Source organism: Dasypus novemcinctus, chromosome 10, assembly GCF_030445035.2.
Source record: "Dasypus novemcinctus isolate mDasNov1 chromosome 10, mDasNov1.1.hap2, whole genome shotgun sequence".
NCBI classification, from domain to species: domain Eukaryota; kingdom Metazoa; phylum Chordata; class Mammalia; order Cingulata; family Dasypodidae; genus Dasypus; species Dasypus novemcinctus.
Window position 1 is genome coordinate 6,902,476 of NC_080682.1, and position 24,205 is coordinate 6,926,680.

Here is a 24,205-nt window from a genome sequence, read left to right on the forward strand (position 1 = left end):
CAGGTCTGGCCCGGTGTGGCCTTGGACACGCTGTGTGTCCTGGGGGGCCGGTGGCGGTCTCTGGGCCCGCGGTTATCCACAGGTGCTGGGGGGGCAGACCCCGTAGTGGAGGGCTTGGAGGACTGTCCTGGGGTTGGTGGAGGGGCTTCAGGGAGGCCACGGCGCAGGGGGGCCTCGGCCCCCTGCCATCCTGGGGCGAGAGACTCAGTCTGCAGGGAGTGGGGGCGCGTGCCCATGGGTGGCACACATACGTGCACGCCCATGCGGGTGTGCCTGCCCCGCGTGCGCCCCGGCGTGTGTGTGTGCACACGTTTCCGAGCCACAGGTAGGCACGTGAACGAGCCCCAGGGTGCAGCATCCGAGGAAGGGGTGCGGCCCGACAAGGATCTGCCCACCCAGCACAGGCTGTCCTCGGACACCAGGGCGGAGGTGCCCTGGGTGGGGGGGACAGGGCACGTCAGAATAGGGCGGCCGAGCCGCATCTGGGCCACGTCCACCATCACCGGCTCAGGGGCCGAGCTGGGCAGGGCGCACCCCGCCTGGTCCCGACAGGTCACCGAGCCCGGCTGGACAGCTGGGGCTGGTGGGGCCCGGAGCTCCCCCCTCCCCGCCAAAGCCTCACTCCCAGCCCCTCGCCACCCCCCGCCTGGCCCATCCATCTCCCCGCGGCCACGGCTGCCACGCCGCCTCCTGGTATTGAGCAGCGAGATGAGAAGGTGTGAAGGATCTGGGGGCACCAGGGACGGGCTGGCAGGCAAGATGGATGAGGGGCCGGCCAGTGCCTCCGGCAGGGAGCGCAGGCGGCAGGGAGGGGTGTGCGGGGGTGGCGGGCCGGGGGGCCAGTGTGGGTACCTTTTGGCATGCCGTGTGCACGTGCGTGGGTTGGCGTGCCAGTGTGCTCATGTGCACGCGAGTGGGAAGTGTGTTTCCCATCCTGCTGACACCCCAGGCTGCGTGTGCACACACACACTCAGCAGGAGCCCGCAGAGCCCAGCCTGGCCTGCCCCAGGGCTGGGGCGGGCTCCCCAAGTGCCCCCATCTCTCCCGTCTCCTCACCCCTCCGGGAGCTGCTGGGACCCCCCATCATAAGACAGAGCACCCCCATCTTGCCTGGCGGCAGATGCCAGGGCTGGCAGCACCTTCCTCTCCCCAGCTGGGTGTGGGTCCACGCCCTCTTCCCCTCGCATGCCCCTCCATGCCTGGGGTACGGGGTCCCTGAGCTGGGGGGAGCAGGGGTCTGGCCTGGTGAGGCTCCGGGAGGGGCAGGGCACCACGTCACGGAGAAGCAGTCCCTCTGTCCTCGAGCCCTGATGCTCCCTTCTCGGGCGTCGGGGCCTTCACCAGCCCCCAGACTCCAGCACCGAGTCTAGCAGAGGTGTGGGCTGCTCTGGCCAGCCTCCAGCCTGGGGTGCTAGGTGTGGGCCCGCAGCACCCACTGCCCATCTGTGGACCCTCTGGCAGGGATCAAATGGCCAAAGAGCCCTCCCCACCGCGGGACTACCCCTGCCCGCCGCTGCCTGCCTGGCCAGTGGTCCTTGGCACCTGAACGCCCAGCCCCTGACAGGCGGGGGGCAGCCGGGAGAAGGTGCTCGGTCAGGCTGGGGAGACCCCAGGCAGAAGGGGCTCGTGCCCAGCTCAGTGGGTAAAGCTGACGGACACGGAGCCCGCCAGAGCCCTGCCAGGGCTGCACAGCAGCCAGGGCCCAGCCCCCTGGGAGAGCCAGCGTCCTCCCGCCCAGCCGGGGCTCTGCCACTGACAGCTCTTACTGCTGTCCCCTTACGTGTTGTCCCAAGTGACCCCGGGCGAGTCGACACCAGCAGGGCAGGGGGCCGGGACCCGTGGCAGGGCATCGGCTGGTGCCATTGAGCCCCTCAGGCTGCTGCCACCACCGCCGCCTCCCCCACTGCCCCAAGGCCCCGGCAGCCCCCCCCCGGCTCCGCCCGTCGGCCAGGCCTGGGTCCCTGCCGACCCCCCAGCCTGTGCTCAAGGTGGGGCCCATCGATCCGGAGTGGCTGGGGGCTCCCGGCGGGGGAGGGGAGGGAGGCCGGGCGACGTCAGAGCCCTCCCACCTGCCCTCGCCCCGCAGCCCGTCCCCGCAGCGCAGCCCCTGCCCGGCCCCGGACGGCTCCGGCTGGGGGGGCGTGCGGGGAGGAGCCCGCAAAGCCCGGCGCCGGGGTCCCGCCTGCAGACACCAAGTGCCCAGCTCAGGGCAGGAGACCCGGAGGCGCGGCCGGAGAGCGACCGAGAGGGAAGGACAGTCCTCCCGAGGAGCGGGGGACGGAGGGAGCACCTGACTTCGGAGCTGCGGCCGCTGAGTGGACGTGGACACCGGGAGCGGCTGGCGTCCCCGTCCCGGCAGGCCGGGGTCCCCTCGGGCGGTGGCTGCGGCTGACCGGGGCTGCTCCGGGAGCCGGACAGCCGGGCTGTCCCCATGGCAGGTACAGCGCCGGGGCTGAGGCCCCAGGGCAGGGCAGGGAGTGGGCGAGGGGACGGGTGCGTGAGAGGGGCAGGGGCACCCAGGCTGCGGTCTTCGCTCCTGCCAGGGCGGGGCTGACGGGCCCCCCGAGGGCAGGTGCTGGCGGCAGGGGGCTGGGTGCAGAGCGCCTCCCCGGGCCTCGGGCCCCTCAGGGTAGGGTGGGGGGCTGGAGCAAAGGTCTCAAGCTCCCCCCAGACCTGACACTCGATCCTCTGGGAAACTGTCAGCTCCTGTCCCAAGGCGGGCAGGGGCAGCCCTCCCCGGGGGGGTGCTAAGAGTGCCGAGGGGCAGCACGCGGACCGGGGGGTTGGGGGAAGGCTCCCAGCAGACTCGGGAGCCAGGGGCCATGAGCCCCTCCTCTCGGGACCCATCACCGTGGACCCTGGGAGCTGGCATCGGTTCCCTGGACGACGGCCCTTGTCCAGCAGGGGAGCCGGGTGACAATCAGTTGTCCGCTGACGGCCTGGCCCCAGGTGGTGGGGACATCAGCCCACCCATCCCTGTGCCCCAGGGGCCTCCGGGGGCCACAGATCCGAGGTGGCCCGTCCCTCTCAGTGGCTCCAGGAGAGACCGTCCCCGGGCACCCCTTCTACGTGGCTCTCGAGGTGCCGAGGACAGGGACATGCTGGCAAAGCACCCAGGGGAGCCGGCCCCGGCCCGGATCTGCCCACCTGTTCCCTCTCTAGATGCCCTGTCTTCCAGGAATCCCCCTCCGCCCCTCTCTATCTGTCTGTCCATCCATCTCTCCAGCCTCCAGCAGTCCCCTCTCTTCAGGGGGTGGCACCCTTCTGCGGTTGTATAAATGCCCCAGGGCCACTCAGCCAGGGGCCGGCTCCAGCCCTGCCCCTGTCCCTGCCATTGCTGCCTGCAGCCCCACCTGGCCCTCCGCCCCTTTCGGCACTGCGGTAACCTTACAGAGCTGGTTTTCGGGATTATTTTAGAAATTGGAGGGGCGGGGGTGGCAAAGCTTTTGGCCAAGGCCGGTGGCCAGAGTGCAGCTCAAAGGATGGGCGCGTCAGAACCTAGAGAGGAGACCGACGCAGAAAGGTGTAAGAAAGGGCTTCCAGAGGCGGCTGCAGGCGGGTTCAAGGTCAGGGACTGAGAACCACGGTTACGGGGTCTCCTCCCAGCCCACGGAGCTCGGGGAGACCCCCACCCCCAATCTCACATGGGCCACCAGCTCTCTTGGCCAGAACTCATCAGTAACAGCTGATTTCCTGAGCCCGCAGCCACTAATCCTCACGTCAGCCCTGTGAGGCAGGCATCAAGGATCCCCAGACAAATGTGGAAACTGAGGCTCTGGGAGGTGGAACAATTTGCCCTAGGCCACAGGGCCACACAGGCGCCCTTTGGAGCTCGCTGAGAAAAAGGGGCCTTTATTTATTTATTTTTAAAAGATTTATATATTTTTATTTCTCTCTCCTTCCCCCCCTCCCTGCCCCAGTGGTCTGCTCTCTGTGTCCATTCGCTGTGTGTTCTTGTGTGTCTGCTTGCATTCTTGTCAGCGGCCTGGGAATCTGTGTCTCTTTTTTCGTTGCGTCATCTTGCTGCGTCAGTTCTCCGTGTGTGCGGCGCCACTCCCGGGCAGGCTGTGCTTTTATCGTGCAGGGCAGCTCTCCTTGCAGGGCGCACTCCTTGTGCTTGGGGCTCCTCTATGTGGGGGCACCCCTGCATGACACGGCACTCCTTTCGCACATCAGCACTGGGCGTGGGCCAGCTCACCACATGGGCCAGGAGGCCCTGGGTTTGAACCCTGGACCTCCCATGTGGTAGGCAGATGCTCTCTCCATTGAGGCAAATCCGCTTCCCTACCCACAAAGTGACACTGAGTGGGGGGCACTGTGGGGAACACAGAGGCCTGGCAGTCAGGGAGGGCTTCCTGGAGGAAGAGGGATCGGGGTGCAGCCTGCGGATGCGGCTGGCCACGTGATGAGCGGACCCACATTTCTTCCCCTCTCCCCAGCCTTCCTCTCTGCCGGTCTCGGTGTCCTCGCGGCTTCGGAGCCCTACACCCCGCCGGGAACCAGCTCCGGCTGGGAGACCCCGCTACGGACGCCGTTCCCACCAGGCCCTGGCGCCTGTCCCACAGGGGCCCAGGCCGCGGCCGAGCCCGCCAGGCAGGGCCCCAAGAACCCGCATGTGTCCGGCGTGACGGTCCAGCTGGAGATGAAGACGCTGTGGGAGGAATTCAACCAGCTGGGCACGGAGATGATCGTCACCAAGGCGGGCAGGTGCGGGGCGGGGCGGGGCGGGGCCGGGTCGTGCCTCGGGCAGCCGCCGAGCGCCTCCCCCCCGCAGGCGCATGTTCCCCACCTTCCAGGTGAAGATCCTGGGCATGGACCGGCTGGCCGACTACGCCCTGCTCATGGACTTTGTCCCCCTGGACGACAAGAGATACAGGTCTGGGGGCGAGTGGGGGCGGGGACGTGGGAATTAGACCCCCACGCCCACTCCGGGGTGAGGCTGGTCTGAGCCATGCCGGGGAGGTCCAGCGGGGGGCAAGCCCACCGGCAGGGGGGCGCCTGGCTCAGGGAGCCGACCATCTCACCAGGGCAGAGGCCTAGCCTGGGGCAGGCAGAGTGGTCTAGCCTGGGACAGCAGGGGCTCTCCTGACCCCGGCCAGGGGTAGGCTCAGGGAACTCAGGGTCCAGCAGTCTTCTCTGAGCCTCGGTCTCTTCCTCTGTGAGGCTGAGGCTGGGGCGTGAGGGCGGCGGGGGCAGTGACGACACCTCACACCCCCAGCCCTGGTCAGGCTGGGCTCCGGGTGGGGGGGCAGCGGCTGAGGGGCGTGGGTGGGGACGGGGCGCCCCTGCCACCTCCCTCTGTTCCCCAGGTATGCCTTCCACAGCTCGGCCTGGCTGGTGGCGGGCAAGGCGGACCCTGCCACGCCCGGCCGCGTGCACTTCCACCCCGACTCGCCGGCCAAGGGCGCACAGTGGATGCGCCAGATCGTGTCCTTCGACAAGCTCAAGCTGACCAACAACCTGCTGGACGACAATGGCCACGTGAGACCCGGGCCCCCGCGGGCAGGGGCAGGGGCTGACGGCCAAGAAGGCCTTTGGCGCCCGCCCACCGCTGGTGACCGGCAGGGGAGGCCGGGCCGCCTGGCTTGGGGACGAACGCAGACTGGACTGTCCATGCAGGTGGGGAAGTGGGTGGGGACAGGAGAACGTTCTGGACCATGCAACAACTCAGTGCGTGGCCATGTGGGGCCCCCACCACCCCGTCTCACAGCTCTACACCGACCCAGTGAGACCCCAGGGCCACACTGCCCCCAAGTTTCATAGACATGCGTAGAGAGAGGAATCCGTTCCACCAGCAGTGTTTCCGGAACTCCTCCCACTGGCCAAGGCCATCGTAGGTGCCAGGTGACGGGGGTGACGGGACACCTCACTGACCCCACTTTGTTAAACTAAGACCCCTGCCCTCACGTGGCTTACATCCTAGGGCTGAGGAGGGAGGCGGTAGCAGATAGTAAACAAAAGACCCGAGAAGACACTGTGCCGCGTCTCAGACAGTGAGAAACGACAAAGAGCAAAAGGAGCCGGAGAGGGACAGAGACGGAGGGAGGCTGCGTCGTTCATGGGGCTCAGGAAGCTCATGAGGCAATGTTTGAACTGAGGCAGAGGGGGTCGGGGAGGGGCAAGTACCAAGGGGGAGCTCTTCCAGGCAGGGAGCAGCCAGGGCAAAGGCCCTGGGACAAAGAAGGCGGGGCAAGCTCGAGGAGGGGGCCGAGGAGGCTCCCCGAAGTGGTTGGAGAGGAGCGAGGAAGGAAGGTGGGAGGAGAAGAACCCAGAGGCAGCCAGGGCCTGACTGCAGGGCCAGGTGTCCTCGAGGGGCCTCTGGTACACACGAGGTGGGAGGCCCCAGAAGGTTCTGAGCAGGGCCAGCAGCAGGAGGTGGCCGGCGGGGGCTGCCGCGTGGAGAATGGCCAGGGGGCACGCAGGAGGCGGGCAGCCCAGCCACCAAATGGGCGAAGAAATCCTGGAGAGAGGTGGTACCTGGGCTGGGGTGGAAGCCGTGGGGTGGAAGAGGGGGTCAGATTCCAGATAGAGCCGGAGGTAAGGCTGACAGTTGCGATGGGGGGGGGGGCAAGAGAAGCAAAGAAGAGTCAAGTTCAGACCCTGCACAGCCACTGAAAGAAAGGACGGGAAAACAGGAACACCTAGGCTCGGCTGATCCTCCCCCCCGGCCCCCAGACACAGAGTGCGGTGGGGGGCAGCGCGCCCCTCTGCCCTGGGGAGAAGGGCTTCAGCCTGCTGCCCCCTCCCCACCCCAAGCCTGCCCCCCTGCCCCCCAGATCATCCTCAACTCCATGCACCGCTACCAGCCCCGCTTCCACGTGGTCTTCGTGGACCCCCGCAAGGACAGCGAGCGCTACGCCCAGGAGAACTTCAAGTCCTTCGTCTTCGCCGAGACCCAGTTCACGGCCGTGACGGCTTACCAGAACCATCGGGTGCGTGGGGCCACGGCAGCGCCGCGCTGGCCGCCGGCGCCTTGCTGGGGGGGCGGGGCAGAGACTGCGGCCTGGGGCTCTCAGCCCCCAAAATGGGCCCCCGCCCTGGCCCCCCTCCCGGGGCCTCAGCTGGCCTCTGCCCACAGTCATCTCCTGCCTTCACACCCACTGGCTCCAGCGTTCCTGGGCGCTCAGTTTGGGGTCTGGGGAGGACAGGGTGGCTGGCCCGGGAGGTCCCCGGCTGGGGACTGCTCGTAACGGCACTTTCCACCTGCAGATCACCCAGCTGAAAATCGCCAGCAACCCTTTCGCCAAGGGCTTTAGGGAGAGTGACCCAGACTCGTGGTACAGTGTGGCCCTGACAGTTCTGCCCAGCAGCAGCCCCCACCCTGACGCCAGCCCCTCAGCCCCACCCCAGCCCCCTAGACCCCACCCCCAGCTCCTGACCCTTATTTCAGGGCCATGCCCTTCCCACCTGCCCTGGGGTCCCACCGTCCAACTCTGACTGTGATCCCGTGCCCTGGGGGTCCTTACCTTGACCCTCCCCTCCATTCTTGCCTGCCCCATCTTCAGGCCGGTGCCCCCACGGCCCCTGCTCAGCGCCCGGAGCCGCAGCAGCCTCAGTCCCTGCCTGCTGAAGGGCTCCACAGAGCAGCAGACAGGTGAGCCCCAGGCCCGAGCCCACCAGCAGACACAGCCAGGCCAGAGCCTGGGGTGCAGCGGGCGAGGGGCAGGGCCGCGGGGCCACGGGAAAGGCTTCCCCGGGCTCAGCAAACCTGCTGGGCGCCCCGTATGGACACCAAGGAGGGTGCAGAGACTCCTAAGGCAAGGGGGGGGGCAGGGCAGGGATGAAGCGCTGGGAGCAGAGATGGGGGTGAGGGGGGCTTCCTGGAGGAGGTGGTTCCTGAGCTGGGCCTGGAGCGGCCGTGACACCTGGGAAGGGTTTGAACCAGGGAGAAAGTGGGGAGGAAATTCCAGGCAGAGGAAAAACCAAAGGCAAAGGCTAAGAGCTGGAAACTGGGAATGGGAGGTACAGGGAAGGGGTCAGGGGGCTGAGGATGTGGGTGGGGGTGGGGAGGGGTCCTCTCAGACAATCTCCTCCCACAGACCCCAACAAAGGACCAGGCACCACCTCCAGGGCCCCTGCCCGGCTCCACCATCAGCTGCTGGGTCCCCCGGAGGCCCTGCCAGCTCCATCTGCATACGGGCCCCTCACCTACCAGGGCCTGTACCCTGGGGTCCCAAAGACCCGACCAGCACCGTACCCCCTCCCCAACATCGAGGCTGGCAGGGAGCAGGGGGGCCTGCTCCTTCCCATGCCCGGGCTGGGCCTCCTGTCCCCACCTACTGGGTGCTTGCGGCCTGGCAGGGACCCTGAGTGATGGGGGAAGCCCATCTGCCCTGGAGCCACAGCAACCGTGTGGGAAGCAGCCTCTGGAGAGACCCTACTGGCATCTGCCCTCAGACTCCTCTCCCAAGGAAGCACAGAGAGGGAGGCCACCTGCCCAGAGTCACACAGTATCCAGGCCTCCTGCCTCCCAACCCCAGCCATCAAGAACCCTGCCCCACTGCATTGTGGGGGAAACTCCCCAACCCTGTCCCACCTCTCCCCCCCCCAACATTAAATGGTTTGGCATGGGTGGACAGAACATTCTGTCTTCTGGGCTTGGGGTGGGAGAGCTCGGGGCACCCAGGCCCGTGACTGTCCCGCATCTGCCCTTAGGTGCCCCTAAGCTCTGCGCGCTGCCCACCGCACCCCCGGAGCCACTTGGTGATGGTAAAGGGAGGGCACCGACGAGGCGCGGGGCTGCAAGTCAGGTGGAACCCTGCGGGGAGGCCGGCCTCGCGCCTAGGGTGCGAGAGGAGGCCAAAACTGCGGCTCGGAAGGGCGGGACCTGCTCGGAGCCACGCAGCCCAGCGCCACCAGTGCCCGCCGTCCCACGCGCAAAGCCCCCTCCAGGGGTCCGGCGTCGGGGAAAGAGGCAGAACCCTACGGGCAGAGACCGATCGGGGGCGGGAGGCGGGGTTTGGGAATCCGATCAAGACTCGGTCTAGAAACTTCCCAGGGAAGGTGAGGGGGGCAGGGAGAAGGACACCAGGCGCTGGGAGGGGCAGGGCAAAGGCCGGGGAGGCCGGAGGCCGGGTCAGGGCGACCGCGCCACCCAGCGGAGTCGGGAGGGAGGGACGGAGGGTGTGAACCCTGCCCGCGGGGCCTCCTGGACGGCGAGACCCGTGGGCCTCTGGGAGCCGACACTGCACAGCTCGCGGCATATGTGTGCTCTTCGGGGGGCAGACACACGAGGGGCGCGGGGACGCGGGGTCCGCCGGGGCCTCCACAGGCACCCCGATTGGCTTCCCGGCTGTGTGCCGCCGAGCCGTCTCAGGCTCGGGGACCCGCGCACCTGCCAGCCCCGCCCAGACTCGCTCAGCCCCGCCCCGCCGAGCCCCGCCCCGCTCAGACCCGCCCAGCCCGGCTCAGCTCCGCCCCGCCGAGCCCCGCCCCGCTCAGACCCGCCCAGCCCGGCTCAGCTCCGCCCCGCCGAGCCCCGCCCCGCTGAGTCAGGCCCTCCCAGACTCGCTCGGCCCCGCCCCGCCCTGCCGAGCCCCGCCCCGCCGCGCTCAGACCCGCCCAGCCCGGCTCAGTCCCGCCCCGCTGAGCCCGGCCCCGCTGAGCCCGGCCCCGCTGAGCTCAGACCCTGCCAGACTCGCTCGGCCTCGCCCCCCCCCCGCCCCCCCAGGCCCGCCCAGCCCGGCTCAGCCTCGCCCCGCCCCGCGCCGCTTCTCGGGCCTTAGCGCAGGCCACGCCCCCGGATCGGGCCACCCCCTCAACGGAGGCCCAGTCCCGCCCCACTGCCTCGGGCCACGCCCCTTCCGGCCACCCCCTGGTGTCCCCACGAGGCCCTGCTCCACCAGACCCGCCCCGGTCACGCCCCCGACCCCTTCCAGGCCAGGCCCCGCCCCGCCGCCGTCCCACTCTGAGGCCGGGTTACAGGCCCCCCGCCCGGCGGCCCATCCCATTCCGCCCTCGGCCCCGCCCCCAACTTGGCCCCGCCCCCTGGAGGCCCCGCCCACGCCGGCCAGCGTTTGGGGCGGGGAGGAGCATCCGCGGCCGACTCCGCCCACGGCCCGCCCTGGGTCGCCCCGCGTCGCGCCCTTGGTGTCCGGGGCGGACATGCTGCCCGACGGCCTGTCCGCGGAGGACGAGCAGCGCTGCCGGCGGCTGCTGGCGGGCGCCACGGCCCGGTACCGCGCACGGCCCGCGGCGGCCGCGGTGCTCGTGCCGCTCTGCCTGGTGCGCGGGGCGCCGGCGCTGCTCTACACGCTGCGGTCAAGCCGCCTGGCCGGGAAGCACAGGGGCGACGTCAGGTACCGCGCCCGGGAGGCCGCGGGGCGGCGCGGGGTCCCCCGAAGCGCGTGGCGAAGCGCTGGGGCCCGGGACGCCTCCCCGAGCTGCGGCTCCTGCTCTTAAAAGGCCCGACCGCGCCCCCTGCCGGCGACCGTGGGGAGGTGCGGGCCCAGGGCACGCGAGTCGAGGGCAGGGGTCCGGCCCCTGGGGCCACAGCGGCAGCATTTGGGTTTATGAGCCGGGTCTTTTTTGCCCCAGCTGCTAGGTTCCCCCACATTCCACCCTGGGCTGCCCAGGGCCTGACAGGGCCCCCTCCCCCGGCTCCCAGAGGTCATGTGACTTGCTCAAGGCCTCACAGCACCTAGAGACAGAGGCGTCACTGGCTCTTGCTGCCACCACCACCGCAGGTCCCCAGCAGCCCCCGGAGCATCTTCCTTCCCTGTACACTCTCCTCTGCCCCCCGCCCTTCAGCTTCCCAGGTGGCAAGTGTGACCCCGAAGACCGGGACGTGGTGGACACAGCCCTGCGGGAGACCCAGGAGGAGCTGGGTCTGGCCGTGCAGGAGGAGCAGGTGTGGGGCATCCTGCGGCCCCTGCATGACCGGGTGAGCCCCTCCAGCACGAGCCCTTCACGCACTCTCCCTGCCATCCACCGTCAGAGGGCTGGCAGGACCGCAGGGACAGAACCACCACGGGCTCTGGGGCTGGAGTGCCACCAGGCACCTGCCTGTTTACTGCCCCTTTGGGGGAAGGGCGCAGGTGTTCTCATCCCCTTCCTAGATGTGGACACTGAGGCTCAGGTCTGCGGAGGGTGGTCCCCACGGTGGAGGGGCCGCCAGCTCTGCTCAGCTGGGTGAGGGTGGAGAAGGGTCACAGGTAGGTAGGGCTTGAGTGGCAGGGGGGAGGCTTTAGGGCAGTGAAAGGGAAGAGAAAGTTGTTCTAAATGGGGAGAAGAGAGGCTTGAAATGGTCCCATGTTTTGGAGGGTCCTAGTTAAGTCAGTCCCAGGGCCGCTGCCTGGCGCTGCCTTGTTCTGACCGCCTCCTGTCCTCCTGTCCCAGCAAAAGGCCACTGTGGTGCCAGTGCTGGCCGGTGTGGGCCCGCTGGATCCCCCGAGCCTCAGGCCCAACCCCGAGGAGGTGAGTGGGGAGGGGGGTTGAGTGGGGGAGGCTGGGGGTGAGCAGGGGGAGACTGGAGGTGAGCGGGGTGGGACACTCGGGGTGAGTGGGAGAGGCTGAGGGTGAGCAGGGGGGAGGGCTGGGGGTGAGCAGGGGAGGCTGGGGCCCGGCTGTCCCAGTCGGTAGGCTGCAGCAGCCCATCCTTGCCCACCCCACCTCCCGCCGCCTCCTGCCTGCAGGTAGACGAGGTGTTTGCGCTGCCCCTGGCCCACCTGCTGCAGGTGCAGAACCAGGGCTACACCAACTTCTGCCAGGACGGCCACTTCAGCTACACGCTGCCCGTCTTCCTGCACGGGCCGCACCGCGTCTGGGGGCTCACGGCCACCATCACCGAGCTCGCCCTGCAGCTGCTGGCACCTGGCGCCTACCAGCCCCGTCTGGCCAGCGCCAAGCTGCCTGCGGGCTGAAGGCCTGGCCCTCCCTGCTGCCCCTGCCCCGCAGCCCCCGCCTTGGCCCTGCCAGGACTGAATAAAGGGCCTTTGCCAACTCAGCGGCCCCTGCTCCTTCTGTACCCATCAGGCAGCTGGCCTCCTGGCTGGCACCTTGGGTCAGCCACCCTCTGACCCACGGCAAGGGCAGTCCAGGAATGCTTACGCTTGGCTTTATCTCTCTCGTTTCACGCTCATGGCAGCCTGTCAAGATGGTGCCAACGCACTCCTGGCCAGCGATACCCAGGCTCAGAGAGTCTGAGCACCATGCCCGAGGTCACCCCAGGCCAGGATTTGAACGGCCCTTTGACTCCAGAGTCCAGGCTCTCAGCTGCTGCACTGTCTGCCCCTCCGTTCCCGCCTCTTCCCTCTTCTGAGCCTGGCCGAGCCTGAGCCCGGTCCAGGGATCCAGACAGGAGGAAGGTGGACCCACTCCCTGGGTTTTATTGTAAAGCTGGAGCCCATCAAGCCCTCCATGTGCCAGGGCTGCCCTCGGGCTGGGGAGAGGGGGCATCACCGCCTGGGGGAGACCTTGGGCCAGGTCACGTGTAAGTAGTGCAGAGCAGGGTTCCAAGAGAGGGTCGAGGGGCTGAGTGGTCCGACTTCGACATGGTGGCCAGGGAAGACTTCTTGGGCTGCATCAGGCAGGGCAGGGTATCCCCGACCCCCTGCCAGCTGGCTTTGCAAGAAGAGGAAGGGTGGTTCCAGAGATAAGGTAGCTTCAGGCCTGGCTGGATCCAGGGGCTTGTGTTTTGCCCTTGCTGTGCTTTCCATCCTGCTGGCCTCCCTCCCAGGGGCTTGGCGCTGCTCCAGCAGGGTGAGAGGTGAGAAGAGGGCCGTGGCTCTAGGACAGCCCAGCACCCGCTTCCCATCCACAGAAAACAGCTGCTCTTTCCTGCCAGGCTCACCCAGAGCTGCCCTGCATTGGCCTGCTTGATGTGCTCCCCTGAGCCCCTCACATGGCCCCCCGAATCTGGAACACATTGATTGGCTGTTCCAGGCCTTGCCCAGATCTTCTGGAGGGGGAGGGGGGCGGGGGCCTGGACCCCTGGACTGAGTAGGGAATGGGTGGCCCCCAAAGGACAACGGAGGTGAAAAGAGGGGAGGGAGGGCTGGGCGGGTAAAGCCATCACGGGCCCCAGGGGGAGTGCCCTTGAAACTGAAGTGTGACAGGGGTGGGCCAGGTCAGAGAGCAGGGGAGGGGAGTCCAGGCAGGAGTGGCATGTGTATGGGACTTGGTGTGTTCAGGGACCCCAAGGAGAGCTGTGGCCACGGGGCGTGGGCAGGAGAGGGGACGTGGGGACTGGCCCCCGACAGGGTTTTATTCCAAGCTGGCAGGCGCACCCTGCGGCGACCCTCCCTCCCCCCGCAGCCCCTCCCCTCTATACACCCCTTTCCTCCCCTCCCTAACCCCTCTGGCGCCCCCTCCCCACCTTCACACCTGTCCCCTCCCCTCTTTCCCACACAGATTTCCCTCCTCCCTCACACTGTGCCCATTGTCCCCTCACCCCCTTTGTCACCTCTGGCCCCCCAGCCTTCTCACCTGGGAGCAGGGCCACCTGACTGGTAAAAATAACTCCCTTTGACAAAGCATGTGAGTGGGGGTGGCGTGTGGAGGGGGGGCCAGCGGGCCGAGCCCCCAGCGCTGTGGGTGTGAGGAGGCGCCCTCGCCTCCTGGGCTTGGGCGTGGGCCCCCCCACACGGGTTCCGGAGGCCCCATTGGTCACACTCTCGCGCCCACGGGGCCCCTCCGTCACCAGCTCTGCCACCCGAGCACACCTCAGTGTCAGCAGCGAGCAGACCTGGGCGGAGGCAGCTCCCGGAGCCGCGTGTGAGGGTAAGGGACCGTCCGGCCAGGGCCCCGGCCCAAGCCCTCCCGGCGGGACCTTGGCGCCGCGCCCCGGCCCCTCCCCGCCCTGACGCTGCACTGTCCCCAGGTCCCCCGGCGATGCCCCCCAGCCGCAGCCCGCGGGCCTTCCTGTGAGGCGCCGCCCATGTCCCAGCCCCCATGGCGGGCTCGGCGGCGGCGGGCTGGCGGCGGCCGCAGCGCGTGAGCATGCAGGAGCACATGGCCATCGACGTGAGCCCGGGCCCCATCCGGCCCATCCACCTCATTTCCGACTACTTCCCGCACTTCTACCCCTTCGCCGGGTGTGTTCTGCGTGCCCCCGACCCGCGCCCCGCAGCGGCCCCCGCTCTGCGTTCTGCACCCCAGCTGCCGCCCGACCCGGAGCCAGAGGGAGACTCGGACGACAGCAGTGAGTGGGGGTGGGGGGGGCACGAGAGGACACCCCTGGGGTCTGGGGCGACCCTGGCACGGGACCGCGGAGGGGCAGGGCCAGAGTCCCAGTGCCGCGGGCTCACCTTGCCTGCCCCCCACCCCCAGCTGCCCTGGGCACCCTTGAGTTCACGCTGCTCTTTGACGCGGACAACAGCGCCCTGCACTGCACGGCCCATCGTGCCACGGTGAGGACGCCGGCGGGGTCCCCGGGCCACAGGCTGGGCCCCGAGCCTGCCCCCACTCACCTCTGTTCCCAGGGCCTCAAGCCGCCGGCCTCGGGCTCCGTGGACACCTATGTCAAGGCCAATCTGCTGCCGGGGGCCAGCAAGGTGAGCCCCGCGTGGCCCAGCTGGGCCGCCCTCTCCCCGCCTGCCCGGACACGGAGCTCCCCCACCGCGGGCTCAGGGTGGCCAGGGTGCAGCCCTGGGGCCCGAGGCGACCCCTGACCTGAGCCACCTGCCCCCAGGCCAGCCAGCTGCGGACGCGCACCGTGCGGGGGCACACGGGGGCCCGTCTGGGAGGAGACGCTCACCTATCACGGCTTCACTCGCCAGGACGCGGGGCGCAAGACGCTGCGGTGAGGAGCTGGCCCGGGCCGCGGGGGTGGGGGGTGAGGGACAGCAGGCTGGGTCTGACTGGGCGGCCCCCAGGCTGTGCGTGTGCGAGGACCCCCGGCTGCGGCGCCGGCGGCGGGCGCCCCCCCTGGGGGAGCTGCGGGTGCCTCTGAGGAAGCTCGTGCCCAATCGAGCCCGCAGCTTCGACGTCTGTCTGGAGAAGCGGAGGCTGGTGAGTGGGGTGGGGAGGGCCTTGGGGCCAGGGGGGAGCCCTGGGGAAGGAAGAGGGTCCGGAGGAGCCCGGGGGTGGGGGGCTGGAGCGGGCAGGGCCGGGGAGGGGACCAGGGCCGCGTCCCACCAGGCTGACCCGCGCTCTGCTCCTTCAGACCAAGAGGCCCAAGAGCCTGGACACAGCCCGCGGCATGGCGCTCTACGAGGTGGGCGAGCACGGCGAGCAGGCCTGAGGGGTCGGGCCGTTCCTGAGAGCTGGGAACAGGCAGGCCCCAGACCAGCGGGGTGGGGTTGGAGCCTGCGCCTGCCCCAGAGGGGCAAGGAGGCAGGAGCAGGACCCTCAGGGCAGAGCTCAGGGCCTCTGCGCACACCCCGGGGACCCTCGAGAGACTAGAACTGGTGGTATTGGCCTGCCTGAGCTGGGAGGGCTGGGCAAGGTGGAGGCGAGAATGGCAGGGGTTGGCCCTGGCTGCTAGCTGTGGACGCCAGGCCCTTGAAGGAGGCAGGGGTGGCTGCAGGGCCCACCTCGGACCCCGGAAAACAGAGAGCAGGTCAGAGCCAAGGGCGCTGCTGCCCGGCTGGAAGTGGGGCTCCAGCTGCAGATTAGCACTCGGTGGAGGGGTGAGCCTCCACCGAGGGGTGCGGGCAGCTCACTGCCCAGCAGGCCCCTCCTCCACACGAACCCTGCGACACCCACTTCCTGTCCCAGGGCCCAGCGCTGCAGGGCTCCCGGAGCACTCGCACTGGGCTGGGGGCGCAGGGTGGGCTTTCTGCAAACCCAGCGCTGTGGGCTGGGGAGGAAACACGTTCTTCCCAGGCACCCCCTGGGGCCCTTTGGAGATCCAGAATCTGGTACCCAGGGCAGCAGGGGCCAAAGAAGATGGGATCGGGAGGTGAGGAGACCTGCATAGCCTTAGGGAGAAAGCAGCCTCTCCAAAAGCACTGTGAAACGAGGCTTGCCCTCAGGGTGGTGGTGCCATGTGGGACTTAGTGGGGAGCCACTTGGGAGGCTCCTGGCACGTTCCTGGCACTCCGGCACATCAGTTCCCTTCCCCTCCACTGACAAAGATGGGCAGAACTGACCAGCCACAGGACCCAAGCAAGCCCCTCAGACCCCAGTGGGCACAGCTGACCCCTGAAGTCCCTTCCAGGGCACCAGGCCAGTGACTGCTTTTGGAAATCGAATCATGAAATGAAATCATTGGTGCCTGGTTTCTTTGCCGCCAGTTTGAGTTTTCACATCTGGGTCCTGGACGCTGGTGGGTGGGCTTTGGGCGGGAGGGGGGCTGACTCAGCCCGCCTTTGCAGGAGATGGAGGCGGAGGTGGCGGGGGAAGAACGCGGGCGCATCTTGCTCTCGCTGTGCTACAGCTCCCAGCGGGGGGGCCTGCTGGTAGGCGTGCTGCGCTGCGCCCACTTGGCCCCCATGGACGCCAACGGCTACTCGGACCCCTTTGTCCGCCTGTGAGTGTGCACTGGGTGGCCAGGTGGGCAGGAGGGCACTGGGTCCCTCAAAGCCCTCTGGGGCTCACCTCTCCAGAACACATGTAACCTGCCCCCATCCTCGCCAGTTTCCTGCATCCAAACACCGGAAAGAAATCTAAACACAAGACCAGTGTTCGGAAGAAGACCCTGAACCCCGAGTTCAACGAGGTAGGCCGGGCCCCCTGGAGGGGGCAGGGCCTGGCCCCTTCCTTCCTGCCCTCTGACCCCTTTTCCCCTGCAGGAATTCTTCGCAGGCCCCCGGGAGGAGCTGGCCCAGAAGACGCTCCTGGTGTCTGTGTGGGACTACGACCTGGGCACAGCCGACGATTTCATTGGTGAGTGGAAGCATGAGGGAGCTGGGCCGGAGGCTGATGAGCTCCAGATGGCTCCTGACCCCTGACCCCAACCCAGGCGGGGTGCAGATGAGCAGCCATGCTGGTGGGGAGCGCCTTTGGCACTGGCGTGAGTGCCTGGGCCGCAGTGACCGCCGGTTGGAGCTGTGGCACCCGCTGGACGGCGTGCCCCCCCAGCTCAGCGACTAGATGGACGCCGGGCCTGACCGTGCTCACCAACCCTCCCCCCACACCGACCACCCGTCTCTACGGAGCTGAGAGGAGCCTGAGGGCTGCCTCACCCACCATGCCCAGTCCCCTAAGGGGCTGTTTCCTCCCTCCCCTCCTTTCAAGTTTACCCCACTGCCAAGGCACAAAGCAAAAATAAACACCTCCTCCAGGCCGACCAGACAGCCTTTCTCTGGCCATCATGGCACACCTCGCAGGGCAGACTGGGCCCACTACCTTCCCTGCCCCCAAGGTGTGACCTGGGCCAGGCCCAGCCCCCCCGCCCCCTGCACTGGGGGACAGACACTGAGGATGGTCTAGGATAAACTCACTGACCCACAAGAGACCAAGGTGGGGCAGGAAGAACCAGTGAGGATTCGTAACATGACTGAGTGGACGTGCCCTTCCCAAGCCTCAGCCTATCTGGGAAAGAGGCCTCCCTGACTGAAAGGGCTAGAGCGGCAGGACGAGGAGCAAAGCCACAGAGACGCTGCGCTGGGAGAGCGGGTGACACTCGCTTTATTGTCCAGCAGTCCAGACAGATGGATGCAGGACGTCAGGACAGGGCAGCAGGCTCAGGAGGCAGCTTGCCGGACCTGGTGCTGCTGGGCAAACCGCTGCATCCGCTCCTCAAGCTCAGGCCGGAAGTGGCGGATCAGGCCCTGGGGTGTGGGGAACACTGTGTGAAGGGGGCCCTGAAAAGGCCCCAGCACCCTGGGTGCTCAGCGCTCCCCCACACTGGGGGGTGCGTACCTGCACGGGCCAGGCGGCCCCGTCGCCCAGGGCGCAGATGGTGTGGCCCTCGATCTGCTTGCTGATCTCCCACAGCGAGTCGATCTCAGCTGGCTGGGCATCGCCCTTCACGAAGCGCGCCATCACCTTGTTCATCCAATCCACACCTGCGCCACGGCAGCAAGAGGGACCCGTTGTTCTCCCCCGGCAGAGTTGGGGAGATGGCACTCAAGGGGCACGGGCCACGTGGTAGGGGTAAGAAAAGCCATGGCAGACTGGGTGGAGGCAGCTGTTTATCCAGGACCCAGAGCCCACCCCATCCTCGCCCTGTGCCCAGGTGGGGCCCAGGGTGGGCTGAAGGGCTGTACCCAGCCCTGCCTGGGCTGCTCACCTTCGCGGCATGGGGTGCACTGCCCACAGCTCTCGTGCTTGTAGAACTCAATGAGGCGGGCAATGGCTTTCACAATGTCTGTCTGGGGTGACAAGGGGCAGGGGGCAGGCAACTGAGCCAGAGAGGAGCCTGAGCCCCTCGCAGCAACCCCCTCCCCAGCTTCCAGGTCTTACCACGAGTCCAGTACTCTGGCCACCTCCTCCACCCTCTGAGTGTCCTGCACTGCCCAGACACCACTGGCGCACCCAGAGTCAGAGACCAGCGCCAGGAACTGGCATCTTCCCCAGAGTGGCCCTTGCAGCCTTTGCTCCCTTCCACTGCCTCCTCACTTGAATCTCAGGTTGCAGGAAGTGGTGCCCAAGAGCTGGCAAGGGGTTTTTAGAGCAGCTCTGGGCGGGGGACACCAGCCAGGGTAGGCTGAGGCAGGGCTGGGGGGGAGGATGACAAGTCCTTACCGAGCGGTCCATGACAATCACGGCGGCCGTGCCCAGGCCCGTCTGTGCCTGCACCAGTGCGTCGAAGTCCATCAGCACCGTCTCACACACGGACTTGGGGATCAGTGGGGTGGATGAGCCGCCGGGAATCACAGCCAGGAGGTTGTCCCAGCCACCCCTGACACCTCCTGGGGCCATACAGTCAGTCAATCCCCAAAAGGATGCATGGTCAGGGCTGGGGCCAGGCCTTTGTCAGCCCCCAGACCCAGCTCCTGAGCAGCCCTGCTCCCAGCCTCACCAGCGTGCTTCTCTATGAGCTCCTTCAGCGGCACGGACATCTCTTCCTCCACGGTGCAAGGGTTGTTGACGTGGCCAGAGATGTTGAAGAGTTTGGTACCTGAGTTGCGCTCACGCCCAAAGCTGGCAAACCATGCACCCCCACGGCGGCAGATGGTGGGGGACACAGCCACAGTCTCCACGTTGGCCACTGTGGTAGGGCAGCCAAACACGCCTGCGGGGAAATGGGAAATGGGAAGCGAGGCCAGGGGGGGCAGACTGGGGCAAGTTTCCCAGCAGTGGGGTCTGTCCCAAGGTCCTGCTCCAGTGGCAGAGAAGCCCTCCCTTTCATGCTCATCATTCTTTTCCCCTGCTGGACCCCAGCCTCCTGCAGGAGTGTTACCTGCCCAATTCACCCACCCACACCCCAGTTCCCAAAACAGGTACTGTGGAAACGGAGCCACAGACAGGCTTAGAGGGCTGGAGGGCACTTGGGTGTCTGATGTGGGGGCTAAGGCAGAAGGAAGGACTGCAGGGGTACTTGTGTGTTGTCACACTGTTACTACCCTACCTTCTGCATCTGGCCCACAGTCCAGCAGGCACTCAGGCCACAAGACAGACCCAGACCCCAAATTCCAGAGGAAATGGGAGAGACAGGCCCTGGGGGTGGGGAGGGACTCACCCACATCAGCGGGGAAGGGGGGCTTCAGGCGGGGCTTGCCCTGCTTGCCCTCAATGGACTCGATGAGCGCGGTCTCCTCCCCACAGATGTAGGCCCCAGCCCCGCGCACCACAAACACGTCGAAATCATAGCCGGAGCCGCAGGCGTTCTTGCCGATCAGACCAGCCTCGTAGGCCTCTCGGATGGCCACCTGCGGACGAGGAGTGTGAGGGCCCCGACCCTGAGAGCACCAGGACACATGGGGGAGGGGGGAGAAGTGCGGGCCCAGCAGGCCCATCATTAAGGCTCCCTTTGGATATAAGCAGGCGCACTCTGGGAGAGAGTAAATTTTTACAAGAGGTAGGTTACTTCTGTAACAACGACATTTACCAAATCCCAAACTGTAAATATTTAAAAAATAAAACGAAGGAAATAACCAAAATCTTAACAAGTAGTTTCTCTAGTAGTAGATCGGTGAGAGATGAATTTTTCCCTTCTTTTTCCTGTGGTTTCCTATTCCCCTAACAAGTATGTATTTCTAGCACAAAAGGAGAAAGACTAGAGGCTTGCTTTTTAATTACAAGCTTGTATCGTGCTGTCTACATGCCAAGCACATACATGGGCAACAACAGCCCTCGCTGCTGCTGTGCAGTGGTCTAACAGAAAGGTGGGTGACACTGGCCCTGCACCCATCACCATGAGCAACACCAAGATAAGAATTACTGAAATGACACCTTGACCCACCAGCAGGAGAAATGCCCAATGGAGCTCCCCAGCCCACCTCCTCCCAGGCCTCTGCCGACAACCTCAGGAGTCAGGGGGCCTTGAAGACCACTCCAGGCGAGGCTCTGGGGCCTGGAGGACCACGCACACAGGAGTGCTCCCCACACTCCTGCTTCAACCACTGACAGCCCAGGTGCTGAAAGCCACGCTGTGCATCTTGTGTGGCTGCGATACTGAGAGCCCGTGCCTCTGTCGGGGCCCTTCCCTGCCCACCTGCAGGTTGGAGGCCTCGTTGTAGAATTCGCCGCGGATGTAGATGTAGGCAGCCCGGGCACCCATGGCCCGGCCTCCGACGAGGCAGCCTTCCACCAGCTTGTGGGGATCGTGGCGCATGATTTCACGGTCCTTGCAGGTGCCCGGCTCCCCCTCATCCGCATTCACCACCAGGTACTTGGGCCTGTGGGGCAGCAGGCCAGCCAGGCCACGGGGTCACCAGGGCTAGGCCCGCGGCCCCATGCTGCCCTCACTTCATCCAGTGAGGCCTCAAAGATGTCTCTTCCAAACACCCATCGTTCTTTACCACTCCCTCCCTAACACATTTCCAGAGTCTCTGCTTGCTCAGCTCAATCTAAATGTATCCCCTGTGCTTTCCCCTGACAGCCTGAGTTCTGCTCTTGGTCACAAAGGGCCTTCTTCAACCTCTGCCACATTGCGGGGGTCAAAAGGAGATAAAGTAACTCGTGCTTATTATTGTCTGACACTTATAGTTTTTGTGTGCCAACCAATGTATGGGCCAAAAGCTACATGAACATTTATCTCTTTAATCCCTGCACAATATCATTATACCCATGTAGGAAAAAACACAAAAAACTGAGGTCCAAGAGGCTAGGAAATTGCCCAAGGCTGTATGATTAGAAAAGACAGAGCGAGGATTTGAACAACGAAGTCTACCTGAGTCAAACTCCTGTGCTGACTCTGCTATATCCCAAGTCTCCCCTGAGGAAGACTTGACAGAACTATGAGTCTCAGCCACTAAAGTCCTAGGAACGCTTTCCTACCTCTTTCCTCCTAGTTTTTAAGGAAACATCCCAAAGGCTCAGGCAAGCTGCTGCTGTCCCCAAAGTTTCTCCCACAACCCCATCTCTGCCTCCCTCAACACACCTGCCATCCGGGGGCTTATTCATGAAGCTCCACTTGAGGCCAGTAGGGAAGCCAGCACCTCCACGGCCCCGCAGGCCAGAGGTCTTGACCTCACCCAGGATCCAGTCAGGTCCCTTCAGCAGGATCTCCTTTGTCTTGTACCAGTCACCTCGACTCTGGGCACCTTTGAGCCTGGGTGGAGGAGAAAGGATAAGGAAGGCGCATCCCGACAGTGGGACTCAATAGGCTAAGGACCCCCACTCACCTCCAGTCATGGCGGCCATACAAGTTGGTGAAAATTCGATCTTCATCCTTCAGAGAGCCAAAGGAGGTTTTCTTGGGTGCTGTCTGGAGGAGACAGAGGGTCAGGAGGCTCAGCAGAGCTTTGAAGCCATAAAGGGTCAGGCCAGAAACTAAAAATTCTTGAACTCCCTTACTTAGGAGAGGCTGGGCTGGGGAGAGGACACAGGCTTAAGTTGCAAAATTCTTCTTACCACAGTAGCTACCACCGCCACTTAGGAAGTACTTCCTGTTTAACAGACTCTGAGCTACCCACTTTACATTCAAAACCCCATTTCATCCTTACAGCAACCCTGAGATAAAAAAAAAACATTTCCTTCATTTTATAGAGGAGTAAACTGAAGAGCAGAGAAAAAGGAACTTATGAAAGGTCACACAGCCAAAAGCAGCAGGAGGATCCGAAGCCAAAGTCTACCTGTAGCTAAAGCCCACACCTGAACCATGGCACCACTCTGCCTCCCTGCACCCAGAATGCTGTCATGTCCATTTACATGCTGGGCTCTCTTGCTGGACCACAGACTTGGTTGAGCCACCCGCTTGGTATCACTAACTCTGCGGAAGAAGTTAAATAAAGGCCTCAAAGGGGCTGAGACACAATGAGAGTGTAGCATTTGGGATAAAATTGAGAAATGGTAGGGACCGTTATTCCACATGACCCAGTGGAGAGCCCTCCCAGCTGAAGGGCGAGGGGTCTTGGCTTCCAGCTCCCCAACCTCTTAAAATCCCTTCTCAGTCATTACAGGGAGCAGAGCACTGGTCGGGGAGTCGGCAGGTGCACATCCCTCTGCAAAGCTGTGTTCTATATCTGTAAATGGGGCAATGACCGACTCACTCGGTTTTGGCAAAGGAACGAGACCAAGGACACTTAGTAGCGTGCAAAATTTCTTGCCGCTGGGCCGCGGGGCTGTTAAAACAAGGGAAGTGGGAGAGACGGAGAGCTCGGGGAAGGCGATGGGGGAGTCAGCCTCCCGTTTCCCGTCTACCACCAGGCCTGGGGAGATGAGGCGGATCTCCAGGAGGGACCACTACAGGCCTACGCGACGGCGCGCACCCGGGCGCGGCAGCGAGCCCCGGCCCACGAACACCCCTGGCTCGACGCCAGGCCGGGCCTCACCGTGTCGCCGCTGAAACGTACGGACACCCGCGCGGGGAGCGACCCGCCGAGCAGCCGCCGTGCCGCCAGCATCGCCGAGGCCAGCCGGGTCACCTCCGGCTGTCACCTTCGCGGTTCTGAGGCTGAGGAGCCAGCGCGACGGAGAGGCGAGGCGGCGCACGGGAACGACGTCACGCGCCCCGGCCCCCGCGGCGCGCCCAGCCTCGGCCCCGCCTCCAGAAGGGCGGGCCGAGAGGCCGGAGAGACCTGTCTGTCGGGGAGGCTTCTGGGAGATGTAGTCCCGCCGCGCCCAGGCCCGTTGCTCTCTGCGCCCGGCTGGGGCTTACTTGCTGGCGCGACCGCTGTCCCCCTTGGCTCCTCGGCGTTCGCCTTCGGCCCCAGCCGTTCAGACGCCTAGTAGACAAACCTCGCATTTCGCCTTCTGCCGAGTCCTGGCGATTTCCACTTTGCATAGTCTCGGCATTGAGAGAGCACCTGCTGTGTGCACGAGTGTAAACAGGGGTGGGGTGGGGGGGACAGAATTAGGCCAGGTGTACAGCCCGATCCGCATGATTACGTTAGAATTATCCCAGACTGTGAGCTTCTCCGGAGCAGAGCCTGGCCTTCCTTAACCCTGGGCTCAGGGAGGGATAGCTCGTTAGCCGCCCCGAGCAGGACAGCTCCAGAGACAGGTAGCGGTTGTTCCTGGAGCGCTTCCCAGAGGAGCTCCGAGATTGGGATAAGGCAGACAGGAGGAGGTGTCTGTGGGTGGGCGCTGCTGAGCCCTCCCAGCCGCTCCCTCTTATGCCCTCATCAAGAGAGCCCAGCACTAGGTGCTGCCCAAATCCTGCAGTGGCTCCCTACTGCCTTCGAACTCAGGTCCAGGCCTGACCTTTAAGGGTCATCTTGCCCACGGCACTGCGGTGGCCACACCCCCCAGACTCCTCCTTGGCCTCACTGGGCTTTAGGGCTCACGGGGGGGCTGACCTGATCAGAGGCCTTCTCATGAAGCCTGGGCAGCCTGGAAACCCTTTTTCAATTCTCTCTCTCTCTCTCTCTCTCTCTCTCTCTCTCTCTCTCTCTCTCTCTCTCTCTCTCACACACACACACACACACACACGTCCTTTTTGGTCTTTTCCCCCTAGCTCAGCCTTGCACTCCTCACAGGAAGGAACTGTCTCTTCTATCCTCTTTTGCAGTCATCATCTTTTCTTAGCTCTCTAGAAATGTGCTATTTACAAGACTTATTTGCACCTATTTTCTCAGACACCCCCCACAGTAGCCCTGGATTGTGAAAAAAAATTGTGGCTCAGGTGGTTCGGTCCCTTATCCAGGGGTGTGAAGCTGCTAAGGGGTAGAGCTGGACCAAACCCAGCCATTTATTCCTTCCCAGAGTGCCTTGCACATAGCAAACCCACAGGAACAACTGCCTGGGGTGGGACACGCCGTGGCGATATGCCAGT

At 65.4% G+C, this 24,205-nt stretch overlaps 4 protein-coding genes across 5 annotated transcripts; 3 read left to right on the top strand and 1 right to left on the bottom strand.

Moving 5' to 3' along the window:
- Positions 1-261: 261 nt before the first annotated feature.
- TBX10 (T-box transcription factor 10) lies at positions 262-8,314 on the top strand. The gene is made up of 8 exons (XM_058306178.1): positions 262-583; positions 4,440-4,707; positions 4,775-4,876; positions 5,310-5,481; positions 6,777-6,932; positions 7,210-7,277; positions 7,506-7,594; positions 8,040-8,314. The coding sequence occupies exons 1-8, from the start codon at positions 262-264 to the stop codon at positions 8,312-8,314; spliced, it is 1,452 nt and encodes a 483-aa protein (XP_058162161.1).
- A 1,745-nt stretch (positions 8,315-10,059) lies between these two features.
- NUDT8 (nudix hydrolase 8) lies at positions 10,060-11,944 on the top strand. 2 transcript variants are annotated; one of them, XM_058305096.2, is made up of 4 exons: positions 10,060-10,298; positions 10,750-10,882; positions 11,338-11,415; positions 11,676-11,944. In XM_058305096.2, exons 1-4 carry the CDS (start codon positions 10,105-10,107, stop codon positions 11,859-11,861), a joined length of 591 nt encoding a protein of 196 aa, XP_058161079.1. In that variant the 5' UTR covers positions 10,060-10,104; the 3' UTR covers positions 11,862-11,944. The 2 variants fall into 2 exon arrangements, with proteins under 2 accessions (XP_058161079.1, XP_058161078.1); XM_058305095.2 differs by having other exon boundaries at positions 10,063-10,298; positions 11,634-11,944.
- Positions 11,945-13,579: 1,635 nt separating this feature from the next.
- Positions 13,580-17,170, top strand: LOC101447892 (double C2-like domain-containing protein gamma). The gene is given in 12 exon segments (XM_058305094.2): positions 13,580-13,719; positions 13,820-14,140; positions 14,269-14,348; positions 14,421-14,492; positions 14,630-14,659; positions 14,661-14,740; positions 14,814-14,949; positions 15,104-15,154; positions 16,257-16,411; positions 16,519-16,600; positions 16,674-16,767; positions 16,844-17,170. Coding segments are annotated over 11 exon segments (1,161 nt in total). The 5' UTR covers positions 13,580-13,719; positions 13,820-13,890; the 3' UTR covers positions 16,975-17,170.
- Positions 17,171-17,488: 318 nt separating this feature from the next.
- Positions 17,489-22,944, bottom strand: NDUFV1 (NADH:ubiquinone oxidoreductase core subunit V1). The gene is made up of 10 exons (XM_004481614.3): positions 22,764-22,944; positions 21,615-21,697; positions 21,371-21,541; positions 20,483-20,666; positions 19,508-19,697; positions 18,848-19,060; positions 18,571-18,737; positions 18,116-18,197; positions 17,746-17,891; positions 17,489-17,654 (listed from the first exon to the last, which is right to left on the bottom strand). The coding sequence occupies exons 1-10, from the start codon at positions 22,833-22,835 to the stop codon at positions 17,568-17,570; spliced, it is 1,395 nt and encodes a 464-aa protein (XP_004481671.1). The 5' UTR covers positions 22,836-22,944; the 3' UTR covers positions 17,489-17,567.
- Between the last annotated feature and the right edge of the window lie 1,261 nt (positions 22,945-24,205).

Bases quoted from the DNA above. Each gene is read 5' to 3' on its own strand.
- TBX10 (XM_058306178.1), top strand. From the start codon at position 262: ATGCGGGTGTGCCTGCCCCGCGTGCGCCCCGGCGTGTGTGTGTGCACA. The intron at 6,933-7,209 runs GTGCGTGGGGCC...TTCCACCTGCAG, and splicing joins CGGCTTACCAGAACCATCGG to ATCACCCAGCTGAAAATCGC. The intron at 7,278-7,505 runs GTACAGTGTGGC...CCCCATCTTCAG, and splicing joins GAGAGTGACCCAGACTCGTG to GCCGGTGCCCCCACGGCCCC.
- NUDT8 (XM_058305095.2), top strand. From the start codon at position 10,105: ATGCTGCCCGACGGCCTGTCCGCGGAGGACGAGCAGCGCTGCCGGCGG. The intron at 10,883-11,337 runs GTGAGCCCCTCC...CTCCTGTCCCAG, and splicing joins TGCGGCCCCTGCATGACCGG to CAAAAGGCCACTGTGGTGCC. The intron at 11,416-11,633 runs GTGAGTGGGGAG...TCCTGCCTGCAG, and splicing joins TCAGGCCCAACCCCGAGGAG to GTAGACGAGGTGTTTGCGCT.
- NDUFV1 (XM_004481614.3), bottom strand. From the start codon at position 22,835: ATGCTGGCGGCACGGCGGCTGCTCGGCGGGTCGCTCCCCGCGCGGGTG. The intron at 21,698-22,763 runs GTGAGGCCCGGC...TGTCTCCTCCAG, and splicing joins TACGTTTCAGCGGCGACACG to ACAGCACCCAAGAAAACCTC. The intron at 18,738-18,847 runs GTGAGGCTGGGA...GTATGGCCCCAG, and splicing joins GCTCATAGAGAAGCACGCTG to GAGGTGTCAGGGGTGGCTGG.